The sequence below is a fragment of the Charadrius vociferus genome, unplaced genomic scaffold (assembly GCF_000708025.1).
Source record: "Charadrius vociferus isolate BGI_N301 unplaced genomic scaffold, ASM70802v2 scaffold799, whole genome shotgun sequence".
NCBI classification, from domain to species: Eukaryota; Metazoa; Chordata; class Aves; order Charadriiformes; family Charadriidae; genus Charadrius; species Charadrius vociferus.
Window position 1 is genome coordinate 30,989 of NW_009649954.1, and position 19,888 is coordinate 50,876.

The 19,888-nt window shown below is 39.6% G+C and overlaps 1 protein-coding gene across 4 annotated transcripts in view; it reads left to right on the forward strand.

Annotated features, from left to right (window-relative positions):
- FBXO25 (F-box protein 25) overlaps positions 1–5,458 on the forward strand; it is a 29,841-nt gene extending 24,383 nt beyond the window's left edge. For 3 of the 4 annotated variants that reach the window (XM_009891527.1, XM_009891528.1, XM_009891529.1), the window contains one exon: positions 5,233–5,458. In XM_009891527.1, coding sequence (XP_009889829.1) covers positions 5,233–5,322 — 90 coding nt within the window. In that variant the 3' untranslated portion in view covers positions 5,323–5,458. Of the gene's footprint in view, positions 1–2,434; positions 2,462–5,232 lie in introns of all 4 variants that reach the window. The other variant, XM_009891526.1, reaches the window with a different exon arrangement.
- The last annotated feature ends 14,430 nt before the right edge of the window (positions 5,459–19,888 follow it).

The window sequence follows — 19,888 nt, forward strand, 5'->3', positions numbered from 1 at the left end:
TCGCTGGACTCTTTCCAGCAGTTCCCTGTCCCTTTTGAACTGGGGAGCCCAAAACGGGACACAGTATTCCAGTTGTGGCCTCACCAGTGCTGAGTAGAGGGGGAGAATGACCTCCCTCGACCTACTGGACACACTCTTCCCTATGCAGCCCAGGATTCCATCCTTGGATGTTTTCAAGACCTGACTGGATAAAGCTTGGAGCGATCTGGTTTGATCTCGTAGCTCACCCTGCTTTGAGCAGGAGGCTGGACTACAGACCTCCGGAGGTGCCTCCCAACCTGATTATGCTGCAAGTCTGCATTACAGTTTTCCTTCTCTAGGTCTTAGAATCTGAGCCTTGTTCCTATCTTAAAATAAATGTTTGATCAGGCTGAAATAGATTGTTAAATGAATTGATTTCTACGCAACTGGCATCCCTATTGGCAGGGACACTACGAGAGGTTAATCACCAGTCTGAAAAACAGTCCCTTTGTTTACAGGGCAATGTGGGTACAGTAGTGCTTAGTCACTCTGAGTTACGTGGGGGGAAAAGTAGTTCTGCTTTTTCATGCACTTGTATCTATATCCTTTCCCGAGCTTTCTAAACAAAGATAAACAAAGGGGGAGTGAGGGGAGCTTTATTAGTTCCAGAAAAATTCTGTGCTAGGTGAAAATATTTCTTAACAAAAAAGAACTTTCACAATTCATTCAAGCTTCAGTATCATACTTGATTAGACAGATTATTAAATGAAATGTATGAGTGGTTGATATATAATCGTGTCTGTAATGTACGAACTTTTGGTTCTCAACCGAAGCTTTTACTCTTCAAAATTTCATTGCATGTATATCCAAAAAAAAAACCCACCCCAAAACCAACAAACCACCAAACCCAAACTTTAAAAGAGAAATCACAGTTACTTTACAGATGAAAAAGTAGCAAGTGTTTGAATCTTGAAACAAATGGAAGCACTGGATTATTCACATAGTTTATAATATGGAAGAATTTAGCTTCTTGTTGTAATGGTACACTTCAAAAATCAGGCAGCTTTTGCTTTCAGGGGCATTCAGAAGAACTTCAGGCAATGTGCAGAACACTTTTTGGTATTGCACTTGTGGGTTTTCTTGTTTATTTTTTTTTCCTCCCTCTCTTCTCATTAAGAACAAAGCAAAACATTTGAATAGTTGCAGAGGAAAAAATACTGAAGTGATGAAGACATGAGGATGACTAGCAGACGTTAACTTCTTTTAACTTAGCTGTATTAAAGCTAATAAGGAATGCAAGTGCCCTCCATGAAGTCTTCTCAGAGACAGAGAAGGGATGAATAAACATGAGACTATGTAAGGAAATTATTTAAGATAAGGGCCAGCCTTGATGCAAATGAGTTGTAGAAACTAGTTGTGGGTAAACTTATGCTGAGAGTGAAGAGTTTCAAAGAACCAAAGCAGCGAGGTTCTGAAATAGCCCCAAAGCACAGGCCGAACTGGTGATGAGAAGAATTTTCATCAGTTTATGAAATTGATAATAGAATGTAATTGCTGGCCACATGAGGGCTATACTTGATGACCTAGGAAATTTTCAGTCCTGCATTTTGTGTCCTTTTAAAGAAGACTTTGAAAGGAAGGGACTGATGGCTACTGAATTGAATTAACAAGCAGTTTGAGTAGGGAAATGTCTTCTCACTTTTCAGTATGCTATAATAATCTTAGTGTTACTTTTAACAAGTCTTTAAGAGCTTGTCAGGCATTTGTATTCCTGTATTTGTTTAAAACCTGTAATCATAGTAATGTTAAATACAATAAGAAGGAATCAGTCATAAAATCATATACGTTAGAAAATACTTTTAAGGTCATTGAGTCCAACCAGTTCCTAAATTCATTGTAGGAAGTACAGCGATATAATAGAACATCTTGTACTCTTCTGTGTTAAAGGAGGGAATGATTGTAAGAAACTCTTCATATCGAATGTCTTTCAGAAGTGATTTATTGGTAAAGGATTTGTCTATGATGAAAGTGAAGAAGAATATGTAATTTCAGTAGTAGAAAAGTAATGGCAAACTAATTATTGACCGATGCCTCTGTGAATGCTTTTTATGTATACTATTTCTTCTGTTCCCCTAGGCCGCACTGCAACTGGGGGGCAGTTCTTTTATTTTCTTGGTTCACTCAGTGGCACATTTCAGTTATCCTAGAGATGGCCACAGAAGTTGAAATACCTTTTCTTCTTTCAATATCCAGGGCTTTATGTAACTTAGTGTAATTGTTTTGTGATATGCTTCACACTTGGTTTTAGTTGTCTTGGGGCTTGTGCTGGTTTTGGTTCTCCAGCTGCTTGATTTTGCCAAGAATAAAAGAGTATTTTTCTACATGGCACATGAACCATAGCTTCAATAAACCTTAACTCTGCTTCTTTTACTTTACGGCTCTCCTTCCTGCTTCCTTCTTCATGATCTCAAAGGACTACCACCTTGCTTTGTTACTCAAGGTATTTCCTGTGTGTCTCTTCTGTTTCATTGTGTACTGTTCTGTAATGTCAAAGGGAATAACGTGTTCATTTCTAATTGTTTGATACTCTTTGTTTTGATTTTATTTCCCCACATCAATTTAGCAGTAGGAATACTTTTGTTTCTTGTTTCCCTATTAGTAATGAATTAGTAGTGATGACTTCTCATCTCCAGTTTTTCATCAGATTTGGTTTTTATTATTGCCCTGTTCCCTGTTAATGCCATTTAAACTAGGGACTGTAATTCAGCTTCTAATGAGCATGGTGCATAGTGTCAGTGAGATCAGCCAGATTTTGCTAAGAAATAGGTTTCTCTGCACTTAGTGTTACAAACTGTTTCCACACTCCCTGATGTATTTAATTCAGTACTTAAATCTGAAAAGAGTAAAATGAACCTCAGATAACTTTCTTTAATGCAAAGGTACTAAAATTGATTTTACTGCACTTGGAATGCTGTAGTCCTACATGCTTTTATGAAAGAGTCTCTCAGAAGAGAAATTCTCAAAGCAGGCTGCATGTGACTTGGGAGAGTGGGGGGAGGCAGGCAAGTATAACGTTGCTTTCTGAATGAAGAAAGGGTGGAAATAACTATACAGAAAAGGACTGTTGCTCCAAAGTTATTGCGGGAGCTTCTTAATGTCTAGTTACTATCAAATTTGAGGAGGAAAACAACTACATTTGCCAGTAAACACTCCTCCTGGTGAATTCTTTTGTTAATTGAAAAGAATTCTGTTTCAGCTTTAAGTAGACACATTGAAAATAAATATGATTTGAATATTATTTATTAAATGTAATTTCAAGGGAAGTACATATTGCTATTTCTGTTGGTTTTAATAACTAAAAACCCCAAGAACTGGTCTTACTGAGATTTGGACCTGTAATTCCTGACTGAGCAGAGCTTTCAAAAGTGTTTTTATGATGAGATGCAGAGCAAAACAGATAGCATGTTACAAATTCCGTCTAAAATATTTTGGAGTATAAATAAGCACTAAAAGGGGATAAATCGTAGCTTCCTTCCCACAATCTTAATTCTGATGGTGTTTTTTGCTGGAAACTAGGAAAGTAATGACATGACAAGACACTGACACAGCAATGGGTAGAGAAGATGATCATTACTACCTGTGAGAGTGTTTTCTGCTGAGGTGCATCTCTTCCTTGCAGATGTGGTCTCAAGATGAAGATGTTAGGTTTAACACTTCTGGTCTTAGTCTTCTGTGCATTCTCATCTGCAACTTCCCCAGACAGGCAGCTCTACCTGAGCTCTAATCTATTTGATCATTCTTTCTTTGTTTTTCCACCTGTGTGTCAAGAATGTAACAACTGGTTCTCAGGTGCTGTTAAAGCAATTATTTAAAAAGTGGGAGGATGAGAAGGTGTTACCACATGGTATTTTCATGTAGTTTTCTATAGACTTAATAAAAAATACAGATATCTATAGAGTAACAATTTTCATTGGGAAAGCTGAGTAGTATTTAGCATGTGTTTCACCTGGTGCACTTTGGTGTTGCAAAGACTTTGGAAGGGAATGTGGCATCTTTGATAGCACTTTTCTTACATAAGTTTCCAAGTGAGAAAAAAAATTTCACTTGCAGGTTCTTTCCTTCTATTAACTGAATTGCATGTAACTTAGTTTCCTATGGAAAGGAAAGAAATGAAGACTGCAGTGGTCTGTGATCTACTTACCAAGCGTTTACTCTAGTTTTCTTGCCCCACATGGTGAATTCATCAATATAGTGATGGAAAAGGGGAGAGAACCCCTTAAAACCTGTAGAGGACAGTTTCTGAGCCTCACAACACTATTGATCAAGGTGTTTAACCTCTCCATTGAACTATCTGGGATGATGTTCTCATTACACCTCTAACATTTCCTTCCTTTAGAGGGTTCTAATAAGGTGAAAAACTGAACTTTTAATTTGAAAAGGAATTGGACTCTTAATCAGACAATTTTGTTAAGTTCAAGTTTCTGTATTATTAAAGACAGCACTGCATGCTTAGTGAATTTGTAATGACAAAGCCTTTCCATCCTGTCCATCTTCTATAGTCCTAACTTGCCTGGGTGCTAACTTCTGTTTTCAGGCAATGCTTTCAGGTGAGGAAAAGGTAGGAGTGAAAGAAGAGAAAAAGATGTTGGGGGGGCAAAAGAAAAACAAGCAAGGTAGAAAAACTTTGGTGACTGGGATTTCAAACATGCTGTTCAGGGGTTTTTTTTTGCGGGGGTGGGGGAGGGGAGTGGGGGAGGGGTCTGCTGCCCTTCACTTTGAAAGCAAGGAGCTCATTTCCCACCCTGAAGTAGTAGTTGATTTCAGATTTTGATTCACCAGATAATTTAGGTTCAACAAAGCATTTTTTTTTTAATTACACTTAACAAAAAATAACGGAAAAGGACTAAGAAACTTTTAAAGAGCACTGACTCAGATCCTGGTTTTGGTAGGGTGGAGAGGGGTTGTTTGTGTGTTTTGTGGGATTTTTTGGTTTGGGTGTTTGGTTTATTTTCCTGAAATCTGAAGCTACCCTGCACTACCACAGTCAAACTGGAAAGGCCTGTTTTCTTAACAAATTAGTCTAAAACAGTTAAAGAAATACAGTGAATTCTTAAAAAGAGCAAGTTCCTATCCATTTGTTTACAGTGGAAGTAGTTGTGTGTGCCTATATATAAATTTTTGCCCTTTTTTTTTTTTTAATTGGGGGTGGAGGGGGATTGCAGGTATAGAACAAAAACTTACTTTTTTTTTTCCCCCTCCTTCATTTTGCAGGATACAGGACACCCCTGCACAGCCAGTGATCCAGACACCTGTCTCATGCCAGTATCTCCTCAGCATTTCATTGATCTCTTCAAATTTTGAGATGTTCAGTAGCTGTTCTGTGTTTTGTGGCCATTTTTGTGAAGAGTCAGGCAGGATTTGTTATGCTTTTTTGTGCAATATATTTAAGTGTAATGTTTTGTTGTAGTTTAAAACAAAAGATATGGGGGAGATTATCAGACAGGCTTATTTGGCATACTGTTTTTGTGCAGAAAAAAGCTGAGGAGAAGGAGACAAATTAAGAAAACTTCATTGTCAGGAACTCTGCAGTGGACTTTTTTTTCAAGTCCAAGAAAGATCATTTTAATCTCAACAATCTCAACTTTAAATCCAATCTTTTGACGCCTTAATAGTTGGTTAAAATTATGTGGGGGAGTTGTGAAAATTTCATGGAAGAGTTAAACTACTCTTATAGGGACCAAAGGAGGGGTTTTTTGTTAATCCTTCTTTCTTTAAGCCACTTTTTCCAAACACCTCCATATAATTTGCACTATTATAAAGAACAGGGAAATATTCTCTCAGACTCTTAATACATCAGTTACCAAGGTGGCATTAATCATGGTGAGCTAGTGAATAAAATGTAGCTGTGGTTATATCTGTTGTTGAACCTATGAATGAAGGAAACCAACCAATCTTTGTACATACATTATGCAAAAATATTTATTTTTCTTAAGGACTTTATTAAGCATATAACCTATCTCAGCGCATCCTGTGTAACTCAAGAGACAGATCTGGGGCTACTGGAAAGTAATTTTTTTGATGGTAGCTATAGCATTCATTTATACTGTTTGGTATATCTCCAAATGCAACTGCATTAATTCATCTTCTAAGAAGAAGACTTTTTTGAAATTTAATGAGAATGGAGTTGCTTGTTTCTAGACTGGTACAGCGGCAGGACATTATACTACCAACTTGAGGTTCTAACCTGACAAGTCTTGACAAGCTATGGGAAACACTGACAGCCAGTCTGAGCTGAAGCACCTTCTGCCAAGTTAATCAGACGATAAATTCTCCAGGAAGCTATTTTCTTCTATCCTGTAGAACAAAATTAATTTCTTGGCTTAGGCAGGTAAAGGAAAAATTGGGGAAGTTTTGGGTTTGTCAATGAAATTTAACAAATAATATGTAATGTACAGAAAAAATAAATCATGTACTATATTCTGCATTTGCTTGTTCTGAATCTAGTTTTGTACAGTGTAATAAATCATGTTTTTTATCTATTATTCCTAGAAGTCTCTTGTGCATAGAGATGAATCCATTTGAATTTTATAAGATCTTTCTGAAACCTGTTCTCTGTAGTAATTGGTAATGGAACGAGCACACAAGCAGTCAAAGTGACATTGCTTTTTAGTAATTGGGTTTATTAGCACTTTTTTTTAATAGGATAGCTGGATTGTTAATAGTCTGCACAAGAGGAGGAGAGTATTTATTTCCTCAGGAGATAGTTTTATTTGCTTTAACTTAAATTTCAGTGTTATACCAACCTTATCCATTGAATTTGCTGATAGGTGGATTTTTCAATACAGGGTTTTGTGGGTTTTTTTTCTTTCTTTCAATTAAGGTATCTGCTCTGGCTATGGTAAGGATCAGGTGTGGAGCCAGTGACATCCATTCTTATTCATGTTCATTCAGAATGTTGCTGCAAGCCTTACTTTCCTAGCCCAAGCACCACTGTAGCCACTGGAATTGTAAGGGAACCAGCAGCTCTTCTTTAACAACAGTTTGCACCTCATTTATTTTGTTTAATGGTTGCAGACCTGCTTTCCTGCCTGTGTGACCGAGGTAACCGTGACAGTGGTTGGTGATGGCTGGCATCCATTAACTGCTCCTTTACCGCGGTTACAGTTTTGCTACCTTTCAGGAAACTTCCTGTCAATATCTACATGGATGCTACTTGCTTTCTTTGAGAGCTTTAAAGAAAGGTTCTGAAGTCAGCATTTGGTTTAATACTGTGCTGAGCTCTTCATCCATTGTGCTGACTCAAGGTCTTTGAGCAGGGACAGCAAGAATGCAGGCTCTTCAGGGACACACCACCACCTACTGAAGATGCAAATAATGTGAGAATCGGGGAAGGGCATTAAGATTGCTGAGAGGGAGCTCCCTTAGCCTCTAAATTGAGCAGAGAGATGTGACTTAAAATGATTTGGAAAAATCTATGTCCACAACAACTAATTTTCAGTCCTTTTACAAATGACAGGCTGAAAGACAGGTTCTGAGACATTTTCTGGTGTAAGCCATTAAGGGTCTGAGGTGGCAGTATCCAAGATGTACGTACTACCTTGTAGTCCTGTACTCTAGAGGCTTCATTCTATAGTCACAGAATGGTTGACGGTGGAAGGGACCTCCCTGCTCAAGCAGGGTTAGCTAGACCCAGTTGCCCAGGACCATGTCCAGGCAGTTTTTTAGTATCTCCAAGGATGAAGAGTCCACAACCTCTCTGGGCAACCTGCGCCAGTGTTCTGTACCCTCACAGTAAAGTGTTTCCTGATGTTCAGACAGCACCTCCTGTGTTTCAGTTTGTGCCTGTTGCCTGTCGTCCTTTCAGTGGAGCCCAGTGACAAGAGCCTGGCTCCATCTTCCCACCCTTCCTTCAGCTATGTATTGCTGAGATCCCCCCTGAGCCTTGTCTTCCCTAGGCTGAACAGTCCCAGCTCTCTCAGCCTTTCCTCCTAGGAGAGATGCTCCAGTGCCTTCATCATCCCCGTGACCCTTTGCTGGACTCTCTCCAGCCTGTCCATGTCTCTCTCATACTGAGGAGCTCCGAACTGGACCCAGCACTCCAGGTGGGCCCTCACCAGAAGAGGGGAAGGGCCATCTTGCTCCACCTGCTGGCAATACTCCTCATGCAGCCCAGTATACCATTAACCTTATTTGTGGCAAGGGCACATTGCTTGGCTCATGGTTCTACTTGGTGTCCACCAGAACACCAGTAAGGTGGCTTTTTAAACCTCAGGTTAAAAAAAAAAAAGGGGGGGCGGGGGGAGAAGAGACATGTGTCCATGTGCCCTGGGAAGCATATCAATGCATGGCTAATAGAGTATTTTTTTTAAATCTTAAAGATTTTGAGTGCAGAATTGTGCTATCATGAGCACTGTTATAAGCACTTAACACTCAGCAAAACTGAGCTTAGGGAGTCGTTCCACAAGCTAGTTAAATATTTAATGGATATGTCTTAGACTTGGCAAGTACCAGAGCTTGATTAAAAGTGACTGCATGGTGTGAAGTCATCAGCACATAAGAAGATACATTTTAATTGTGTCGCCTCAGCAAAAAGCTCAGGCACTGATTTTGATCAATAGGATTTTTGTGAGTTTGTGGGTTTTTTTTTAATCTCTTCTTGAGCTGGAAAGGGGAGAGGAGTTTACCTTCATGATAATGATCTTGTTAATAAATACCTCACCTGTAGTAAAGAACCTGTTTTGACAACCTGAATTAATCTCATTGCCCTTTACACCACTACTTACTCATGTCACCGGGTATTGTAACCCATGAGAAGAGTTATGCCTTAGAGAAAACATCCACTCTTTGGCCTCCTGTGTCCTGTCTGTCCTGCACAAAGAATTTTAGGTGCTCTCTCCTAAAGGGGAAACTGTGCCTTGAAATGTGTACCAAATCACCGCAGGGTTTGTTTGCTCTACAGCTTTTATCCCAAGACCTGGACCTGTTTATATATAAATTTTGCAGTGGTGGTGATAGGAAACCATGTTCTAACTGTGGCCCCTACATGATCACTTTACGGTCTCAGGTGATTTGGGGTGTGTTTTATTCATCCTGAAAAACAACACTGATTCAAAGCCAATCAAGACATTCTCTGCCACAGTCCACAAAGAGCTTGAAATAACAATTTTGAAAAAAAGGCTCTTCTGTCCACCTCCCAAACACCTTCCCCACCCCCAGTCATTATCTCCAAAACCCATCTCTGAGACACTCCAGCCCTGTTGGAATACATTCTCTCCCAACAGTTTTATTCTCCTGTTTCTGGGAAAAGATGCTAAAGACAGCAGATGTGGACCTGTTCAGAGAGCACCGAGTGAACCCTTCTCCTTCTATTTGGATGTCGGACAGGACTGAAGTTCTTACCTGGCAAAAGCAGAGGAGCAAAACCCTCCTCTTTTCCTTTCCCCTGCTCCCCATCCCTGGGAAATGATTAAACTCACTTCTGGAGAAGGAAGAAGCTGAAATGTCAGAAAAAACCCTGGCTCAGGCTCAGAGATACCCACCAGGAACAGGACTGAAGGACTAGTGGCATTCTGTGGTGTGGAAGGCAGAAGCAACGCAGACTGGCAGAAAGGAGAGGGGGGAATGGAGAACAGTAGCACAACATTTTGGATTTGCCTGGTGCACAAATTAGCATAGCTACAGCTCCAGCACTGGCAAAGAAAGAATTGTATTAGTTGAAGTCTTACATATGAGCATGTTTTTGAACCAATAAAGTAATTCATACACTTGTAGAGAAAGGAGGCAATGAGTAAGAGGAAATATTTATTATTTTTACATTATGCTATTGCTTTCAACCTCTAAGTCTTGGCATATATATGCCTTTGTAGGTATAGAATGAGAGCGAGGCATATTTCTTAAGCCTCATCACTTGAAGTCAGGCAGTTGCACCAGCAGCTGATTTCATCAAAAACCTTCAAACGTTACAAAATCAGTCACAGATATTTTAGCATTTTATACTTAGAAGTCCTGTAACCCAAGTTTAACCAAGTACTTCATAGCTTCTTAGAGAAGACCCAAGAAGTCACCCTGCAAAGGCGAGGGAGAAACAGGACACTAAGCCACACAGCACACTGAAAACGGCATCAGGTGTTTAACTTTTGACCAGCGAGAGAGAGTGAGACTGAACTCCAGCAAGGTCGAACATGGGAATCATCTTCTGGGAGCTTATCACCCACACTCTTTGAAAAGCTGAGCAGAGCTTCTCATATAGATCTTGATCAATAGGGTTTTTGATTTTGATCAATAGGGTTTGTGTTGTGTTTGGGGTTTTTTGTTTGTTTGTTTGTTTTTAATCTCTTCATGAGCTGGAAAGGGGAGAGGATTTCACCTTCACGATAGTCATCTTGTTAATAAATACCTCACCCATAGTAAAAAATGTATTTTGACAACCTGAATTAATCTCATTGCCCTTTACACCACCACTTACTCATGTAGCTCTTTCAAAGTCCATGAGAGGTCCCATTTCACTCCAAATCTTCACAATTAAAACATGAATTTTGGGGACTCCCTGTCCCAAAAGCTACGTTTGAGATTGTGTTGTGTCCCATGTCACATTCACCCTCCTCCCCCCTGTGCCATGCCAGGCATTGATACAGTTGCAGAGTCAGCCAGTCAGTTCAAGTTGCTGATCCAACCAAAATCAGAAATTAGTATTATTTCTAGGGATAATTTTCATGGAATCATTCTTCCTCAGCCTTTTCAGCTGAACCTACTCCACTCACGTAAAATAATTAATTTTTTCTAGACCTCAGTCAACATTTAATCATAGTGCGAGATGTTCAGGTACTCACCTAAGAAAAAGAAAGGGTCAAAGCATCAGGGCAAAATGTGGGCAGCAGCTGTGTGGCATCATACGACCAAGCGTGCACACTGCTGCACGGGTCCCTAGGAGAGAGCACTACATTCCACCCTCCTCTTTTCCCAATAAGTGGTCCTGATGAAGAGAATTTTTTTCCTTCCATAAGACCCTTAATATCCAATTAAGGCTTCCAGTTCAATACAAAGAATCTTAGAATCACCTAGTTTGGAAGGGACTCCAAGATGACTTTAAGATCATCGAGCCCAACCATAAACCTAACACTGCCAAAACCTCCACTAAACCATGTCCCTCAGCACCATGGCTACCCATCTTTTAAATACCTTTTAAATACTATTTCTGACAGATGTCAGGGTACGGGTGAGCCCGTAGTTCGAGTCCTCTGCACATGGCCCATAGCCACACTGTTCCGAGCCATCAGAAGCTGCACAAAGGGTCACTGCAGACTTGCTGGTGGGGCCAGAACCTCCAAATACGTGTGTTTGAGCCTCCTCGGCAGAAGTGCATGAGGTGGGTGGTCTGGTGGCTCTTCCTGTGGCTAGGGCACACATACCTGCAATGGGTTGAAGGCCTCACGCAGCCTTCATTGGGGCAGAGACCCAATGGGCCTGTTTATTAGCGCACCAGCTGGTGGTGGGTTGGGTTGGGGTTCTCCCCATCATCTCGCTTGTTAAAGTTGTTGCGTTTGATGTAAGGTGGCTAAGCAGGCAGCAGAGCCACACCATCCTGGTTAGCGGTGGTCTCACTCGTGCCCAGTGACTGTTTAAGCATGGTTGGGATTCAGCGGACGGGGAGGGGAAGGGTTGCAGGAGGGTTGCAGGATCTAGCCATGCGCCGTGCAGCTGATTTAGGAAAAATAGCAGAGTTCCAGGCAGGGACACGCTGCTGCGGGAGCTGCGGCATTACACTCAAGACTATCTAGTTTTAGCAAGTTAGGAAAATACCACCAAAGCGTTGCTTTTATAAATTAGCCAAGTTCTAAAGGGACACCATGGAATGAAGAAGGGGACTACAGGTTTATGGCTTTAAAAGACTCCAGTAGGAAAAAGTCTAAAAGTAACTGGTGTGCCTGAGAGAATAGTGGGGACCGAAACATGGGGGAGAGGTGCTCCAAGCACACAGAAATTTGTTCTGTAGCCTAAGCGTTCTTCTTAAAGGTCTCTATTCTCCCATTATTATTTTGTTATCAATACTATAGCAAAACAGAGCATACAGATGGAAAGAGCGAAAAAAAATACGTAAATTTAGAATTAAGTGGCAGCTGTTTGTGTATGCCTTGAAAATCGTTAGGAAGGCTTTCAGCTGAAGGCACAATGACTAACTACCCATAAAGTGCAACAAATATAAAGCACAACGAATATAAAGCTGAACATGTTTTATTCATAATTGTAGAAGAATGTACACACAAACCTGGGGGAAATAAGCATTACCAGCATGGCTGAAAGGCAGCGGGACAGGTCTGCGTGTTGCACAGAGAACAGCCCAAGGGAATCGAAAGAAAAGATAGGCAGTTTTAGTGGCACCCTCACCTCTGCCACCTTCTGAACCCACTCATCTGTCATGTCCTTGGGTACAGACAGTATAAGTTTTAAAGGTGACCTTCATGCTACTGAACTTTGCAGGAGCTGGGAATTATGTTCCAGTGTCTCTTAAGGGGTTGGAGCTGAGCCTTGCAGCTGGAGGCATATAAAGGGCACGAATGAATAGCATCGTTAGCTAATACTTCGATATTCTCAACCGTAATTTAACAACTATTTCCAAACACTTGACATTGTTTGCTTTACTTAATGTTGGTGAGCAGGACTAGGGAAGTGGTCGTGTCCCTGTACTCGGCACTGGTGAGGCCCCACCTCGAGTACTCTGTTCAGTTTTGGGCCCCAGAAGGCTAGAAAGACATTGAGGTGCTGGAGCACATCCAGAGAAGGGCAACGAAGCTGGTGAGGGGTCTGGAGGACAAGTCTTATGAGGAGCGGCTGAGGGAACTGGGGTGGTTTAGTCTGGAGAAAAGGAGGCTGAGGGGAGACCTTATCACTCTCTACAACTACCTGAAAAGAGGGTGTAGAGAGGTGGGGGCTGATATCTTCTCCCAGGTAACAGGCAATAGGACAAGAGGAAACGGCCTCAAGTTGTGCCAGGGGAGGTTTAGGATGGATATTATTAGGAAAAATTTCTTCACCAAAAGAGTTATCAAGGATTGGAAAAGGCTGCCCAGGGAAGTGGTGGCGGCACCATCCCTGGAGGGATTTAAAGATATGTAGGTGTGGTGCTGAGGGATGTGGTTTAGCAGTAACTTGGCAGTGGTAGGTTAGTGGTTGGACTTGATGATCTTAAAGGTCTCTTCCAACCAAAACGATTCTATGATTCTATAAAATGGGCATGTTCCAAATAATGCTTCATAAATTAACAGATTCATAGGCTTAGAGGCAATAAAACAAACAAACAGACAAAAAAAATCAACCTCTACCATCTAATTCATCCACTAAGAGGGGAAAAAAAAATACCCTGACGCTAATGGCGAATCATCAAATCATCTGAGGCACCAAAAAGCCCAAGTCAAAGATGAATGCTGAGAACAAACCTCACCAATAGCATAAAAGGCTGTGACAACAGAAGTTACATTAATGAGAAATTAATTGTTAGGCAAGTTCACATGGTCAATAACAAAAATAAAACCAGATTGAATCAGAAAGCAGCCCACACTTACTGATGGTGAAGAGGTTAAGAGCTGAGAATTAAAACAAGAGGAGGTAAATTTGGCCTTTGCCTTTCTTGGAGGATTAGAAAGCTCAGATCATACCTGAGAGAGGAAAATAGGAACCAGGAGAATAAATGAAAAGCCAGGTCACAGCATCAGTATGTGGGTATGACGGGAACGTAAGGACAGAATAAAGTCTTGACATGAAAAAAGTCAGCTGCAAGTAGCACCTGAAACCGGAGATCTCAGGGAAGAAACAGAAGGATGGAAAAAGCTCTTAATCATAGAGATATCAGAGAATCTGGTAAGACAGCAGGGAGAGAGGGCTGAAAGCGCAGTATTTGAAGAAGCAAGATAGTGGATGGAGCTGTTTAGGTCAACTAGAACTTCAACAGTTTTATCCCACCATCACTTCAGTTCTTGTTGAAACCTGACCATATGCCTTCTTCTGAGCCTTTGTTTAAAGGTTCTACTACCCGCACTTACCTTCTACCTTTTTTGATCAATTAAGTCTAATTTATACGCACAGTAGTATGGAATAATCTGGAGAAGTGCCTGCTGCGAGTTACATCACCAGTCTTAAAGGCATCCAAAAATCTACAGTTTGTGCCCATGCAGAGGGGATAAATATTCTTTCCAATTGCTCATCATGGCCAAAAACTCCATTCTTGAATGGGATAACTGAGAAAAAAACACTAGGCAAAAGGACGAGCCTGTGTTAGTTCTGATTCTCCAACACGAAACCCTTGGCCTAATAATAGATATTAATACTACCCCCCTAGAACATTCTCAGCTGTTCTGGACTTCTTACTTCTCTTAATGCTGTGCTTCATCCCCTGATGCTAGACCATCTGCTCCTTCACTTGTCTTGAAAACCTTCCCCCTGTCCCCAGTGCAGCCAGTTCTCACCGCACAGGCCAGGAGCTCGGATCCTCCACCACGGCTTTAGCTGCCAACCTTGTCCACCTTGGCCACAACGATTTCATTGGACATGCATGTGCTTTTTTGCCGGCAGCTGTGCGACAGCCACGCTACACAGACAGGTTAACACACTTCAGGAGACGTGCGATTTTATAAAACAAACAAAAAAACCCACCCAAACCAGCAAGTATATATTTCATTAAGTCTCTAATTTTCAAAATAACCCTATGTGCAGCATTACTGTATCTGTAGTATGACTTCTGGGAATCTTGTGCTCCATCCTATCAAACAATAGTTTACTTCCTAATGGGAAATGATGCTTGACTTGTTTTCCTTTGTTTGTCCTGTCAAATGTTGGTTGCCAAGTTTCTGTCCAAATGTTCAAAAGATAAACTGTTTACAGGCATTAAACTGAAGGCAAGTCTGCCTAAAAGCGGGTATCCGTCATGAGAGAAACAGCAACGATTAGGTCTTCATGTAATCAGAGAGGTGGTCTTTGCATAAGTGACCCAAAAAAAAAGAAGCTAATAGGGGACAAGTACAAAAATAAAACAAAGCAAAGAATAATTAATATTGATTATCTTGCATCTAAGAAAGCTTTAGCAGAAAAAAATAATAATATACCAAGTACAGTACTTGGACTCTGGATACATGAGTCTGCCTTCCCTTCTCCAGCACAAACACATGCAATACAGTGTCTTCTCTGTCTCTCCGATACCAGAAGCATTTAGCAGCGTAACCTTGGGGAGAATCGCAAGACTGCTGGACAAACAAGGTGTTCAAGACAACAGCATTTGGGAGTTTCAAGGAAAGAGGTATAAGATAAGAAAGGCAAGAAGACATCGCTAACTTTAAAGGAATGGGTCTGTATCAAATCTGAGCTGTCTCACTATATAACCTCAATCAAACTTGCCAATTCTCTGAAAAGTTATTTAAACTCAACTGTTCAATTAGCCTTCTCAGTAGAAGGGATTAGAGCAACTAGAAAGCAAAATACCACGATTATTTCCAGTAGTGAACCAACTAGTCTTACATAATAAAGCTCTCTGTTTTTCTCTGCAGAGAGTAATGCTTTTTCTTTTCCAGTAGCAAACTCACAGTTCAAAATGTGTTATTAAGCTTTCACTGGTGTTATTTGGGTCTCAAGAGAATAAAAATTTAAGTGCCAGCCAAGCTTTTACCAGATTATTATGGCCTTCAAAAGAATACAGTAGCTTTCTTGCATCTTTTTGTAACTACTAGACACAGAATAGGAAAATTTTCTTCCCAGATACAGAGCAGGTATTTCTTTATTCAGTATCAGTGATAAGAGCTGGTAAATATCATATGAAAAACCATCTTCTCCTTATACTTTGTTTACTATTATATATTTCATATCACTTTCTATTATTTATATCCCTATTTTCTGATTGTTTTCATACTCTTTATTACTTTGTAACTACAGAAGAAGCTTTTTTTTCTGCTATCATGCTTACAAGAAATGCAACTCTCTCCTTTCAATTTCTAAAACTGGATTCTTCACCTATCTGTCGGGTTCCCTGTCTTGCGTGGCACAAAGCGGTCACGCTACAAGAAATTTTTGAGAGACAGACAGACATCTAACGATACACACCTTTGCAAACTATCACCAGTGACTAAACCTTTTAGGAAATTATTTTTCTTCTTCATAGGGGTGGTTTCATTTCCCAGGTACTTGCACATGAGAAATCAACTAGCAGGGACTCAGGGGAAAAAAAAAAAAAAAAATCAGTAAGAACAGTTTATATATGCAAGAAACAGCTAAATAATACACGCATTCATGTTCTTTTCAGACTGTACAGGGAGAGGACATACAGTTTTGTCATCTGATATTCATACACATTAACAAACATTTCAAAAAGTTTTGGAAACTGAGACCGAATTCACCTGGGCAGGGTCCTTGTCTACCCAGGGTCTGGAAATGTAAGTCCCTCCACTCCCTTTCACCTGCCCAGATGTGCCCCTGACCCACCTGAGTATAGTCAGAGGCATCTCCATAGAGGTTTTTCCCCTAAGAATGTAACTTATATGAATAAAATTTTCTGTTTCAGCTAGTTCACACACCCTGATAATAAACATTTTGCCTAAATGTTCTCTGCTAAGTCTAGACAGCAACAAAGGCAGCGGACTAGAGTGGAAGAAAGAGAAGCCAACAATAGGCTTCTTTCTATAGCCGATCTACCGGTCACAGCGGCTGCATCTCACCCTTTTGTCACAGTCCGGGACGTGCAGGTCTCACCTCGTTATGGGGCCCGTGTATGCAAAAGCATTCCAGGTCCTCCAGTTTACATGTAGCTGGTGAAATCTTCAGGGAAAGAATGCTGCTCTGCCCAAGCTTTCCTAACAGCCAATAAATTTTTTAAAAAAATAATAAAATGTTTAAACCAATAAATACCAGTAAAACAAAACATTTGCAGTTTGTCAAAACCAATTAATTCTTCCCACTGTGAAAGCAACGGGTGATGCTTTAAATCTAGATGCTGCAGCTTCTGAGACGGCATGATTCACTGCGTTTGGACAAACATAGCTATCACTGCCTTGGCCATATTCTACAATGATGCAAGGAACATCCATGCAGATGGAAACAAATTCACATGACAAATAAAATGGCACCAAAAAATATCAAAGAATAAGGCATTTCAGTTCAAACTAAATCTTTATTCATATGGAAAATACTATTTTTCTTTTCAAATGATGCTAATAAATAAAAATACTCAGAAAGAACTTTGCTTAGAGTTAAGTGACTCGTTACAGCCACGTGAAGCTTTTAATTCCCGTTAAAACCACGCCAACAATCATGCAGATTGGCCACGAGAAAGCAATATAAACTATATTTTATTCTGTGCAATCTTATCATACAATCTTAATGCTACCTTCTTCTAAACCATTTCACATAGATTGAAATGCAATTTCAAAACAAATATTTAGGGACATATTCTACACTTATTCCACATATGGAGCTGTGTATAACTTAAGCCCATAAACGTATAATGTAGTTAAGCATCTAAAGAAGGTAAAAGAAAAGAGGACCCCATTCTGAAAATTCAGACAAGTTTATAAACATAAGAGAAGAAAAGCTCACACCAGTGAGTTCGAAAGACAAATACATTATTAAAGCATAACAATAAATTATATTAAATTTAATAATGCTCATCCTTAGAACGGTTATTTCTGAGGAAATATCACTTAAAAAGCACACCAAAACTTTCATCACTAGGAGTTAAACCTTAAGTTTACATATCTCAGTTTCCCACTTGGATGCAATTTTTGTTTTATAATAGGCTTCGGCTTTGTGAGCGTATTCTTTATCATACACTTAAAAACAAATTGAAAAATGTTGCAGTTAAGCTGTGCATCAAACACATCATCAAGGTGAGAAACAGGCACTTGACAGTATAATGTGCAAGGCAAAACCTTTACTGGTCACAGTATAAATAGTTTCTCCAGGAGGGAAATAAAAAGTTCTCAGCCCATCTTTGAAAGCAAAATATTGAGGGCTACTAGCAGATCTTTTTCCATTCTTTTAGGTCAGCACCAACAACCAAACTAAATACTAGCTCACGCCTTAGAGGGTATTCCATGAACTATAAAATGCAGCATACTTTACCCAAGAATACCAATTCTTTCCTATAATTAATGTATTAAACATACATACTTGCCAAAGGCAAATACAGAGTTTACTCACAAGCTAAATGATAACCCTTTCTCCTCTATTAGTACTTTTTAAATACGTAACGCCAATTTTACAAATATATTTGCTAGGTACAAGATCCTGTTTTGTAGCACAAAACACTGATGTTCTTTTATATAAACTTAAGAGCAATGTCTTTTAACATCCTATTAATACCGGGGAAAAAAAAAAAACAACAAACCAACAAAAAACCCCATTTTGCTACAGTTTCCCTCCAGGCACATCTCAACAGGAATCTCCAAAAAACAGCTATGCAGGAACTGTAAGCCAGAAAACTATACATGAATTGGAAGAGAAAGGAGAAAGAGACAGCTAAGAAGGGAGTCATGTGGCAGTAACAGAAACAAGGTACAAGCTTAGAAGAAAATTGCATGCATCCCTTTTCATCAGCATAAGCTTCTTGCAAAAATATGTTTACAAGATATCCATTATATAAAGGTGTATGCTTTCTTGTAAAAACGCTGATTTTCTCCGAAATGCTAACTTGATCTTCCGACTGTACTGGCCATATTGCTAGGCTGTCAACAAGCTTTCAGTTCTGTTATACCAGTTTAACAATCAGGAGAGAGAAAAGGCCTACTGTTCATTTTTTATGAAACTTTTGGTTTGATTTTTTTCCATGAAAGTTAAAGTAGTATTTATATAGGTCATATAAACAAAATGGAAACCAACTTTGGATCTGACATCAGCCACACTGCTAATGAGAGACAATATGCTAGAAAGAGGCACTTTTAGTATTCTTATATACATTTCAAATCTCAAGTTTAACACTTCACCTTCTTTTACCAAAAATTAAAATATCAGTAGCTAACAAGACCGAGCTATATAACAAAAATGCTTCAGAAGTTGTACGCATGCACATATTTGCGATGGCTCAGTTACTCAGTTATCCTGAAAATGCCAGAGTATAATTCAATCACTGCTTATGGGGCAAGGGAGGGAGGAACAATACAGTACAGAACAAAAAAGTTGTTTTTAGAACAAGGAGCAGCTATTGCAAAAAATGAAAACACATGCCCTTCCATAAGAAGCAACTTATCCCTAGATTCAGGACTACAGATACTGAATGTCGAGATCTTCTTATACTCTACTCAACTGCTGCTTTCCAAATTTTCAATCATTTTTATTTTTGGCATAACATGCATCTTAAAAACTGAGAAGCTTAGGTTTGTCAAACAATGTTCCATATAAAAAACCCAAACAACTGAACCTCTGGAAGACCCAATTTGACCTGACTATTGGTGAAGATCCTGTGATGGAAGGAATTACATTAGAATAGTATTTTCCCCATTTCATACACAGTATAGCACATTGTGACAGTTGAGCATCTTGCGTGCACAAGCTGAAGCATATGCTGAGGCTGAAGATTTGGAAAACAGTCTACTAAGTATAAGCATTTTCCCTGCAGGCAACAGATCAGTATTCTTAGTTAAAAAGGGACAGCATCAAAACTAAAATTTTGAGTGGCCCTCAAATACCAGAATAAAACCAGGACCTCAAGCTAGTGGAAGTTCCTACATAAGGCAGTCAAATTTACAACCAGTGTATACATTCACTAAGGAATTACATTTTTTTTGGTAAAACCAACAATCCAACATACTGCAGAGTCTGAGTGTGAAATATAGGCACAAAATAGATTCTCTACTTTTTTCAGTGTGGAAAACATAGCTATTTAACAATGTAATAAGAAAATTTATATCAGGTGAGCAAAAATTTGTAACAATCTGAATAAAACAAAGTACTGTAT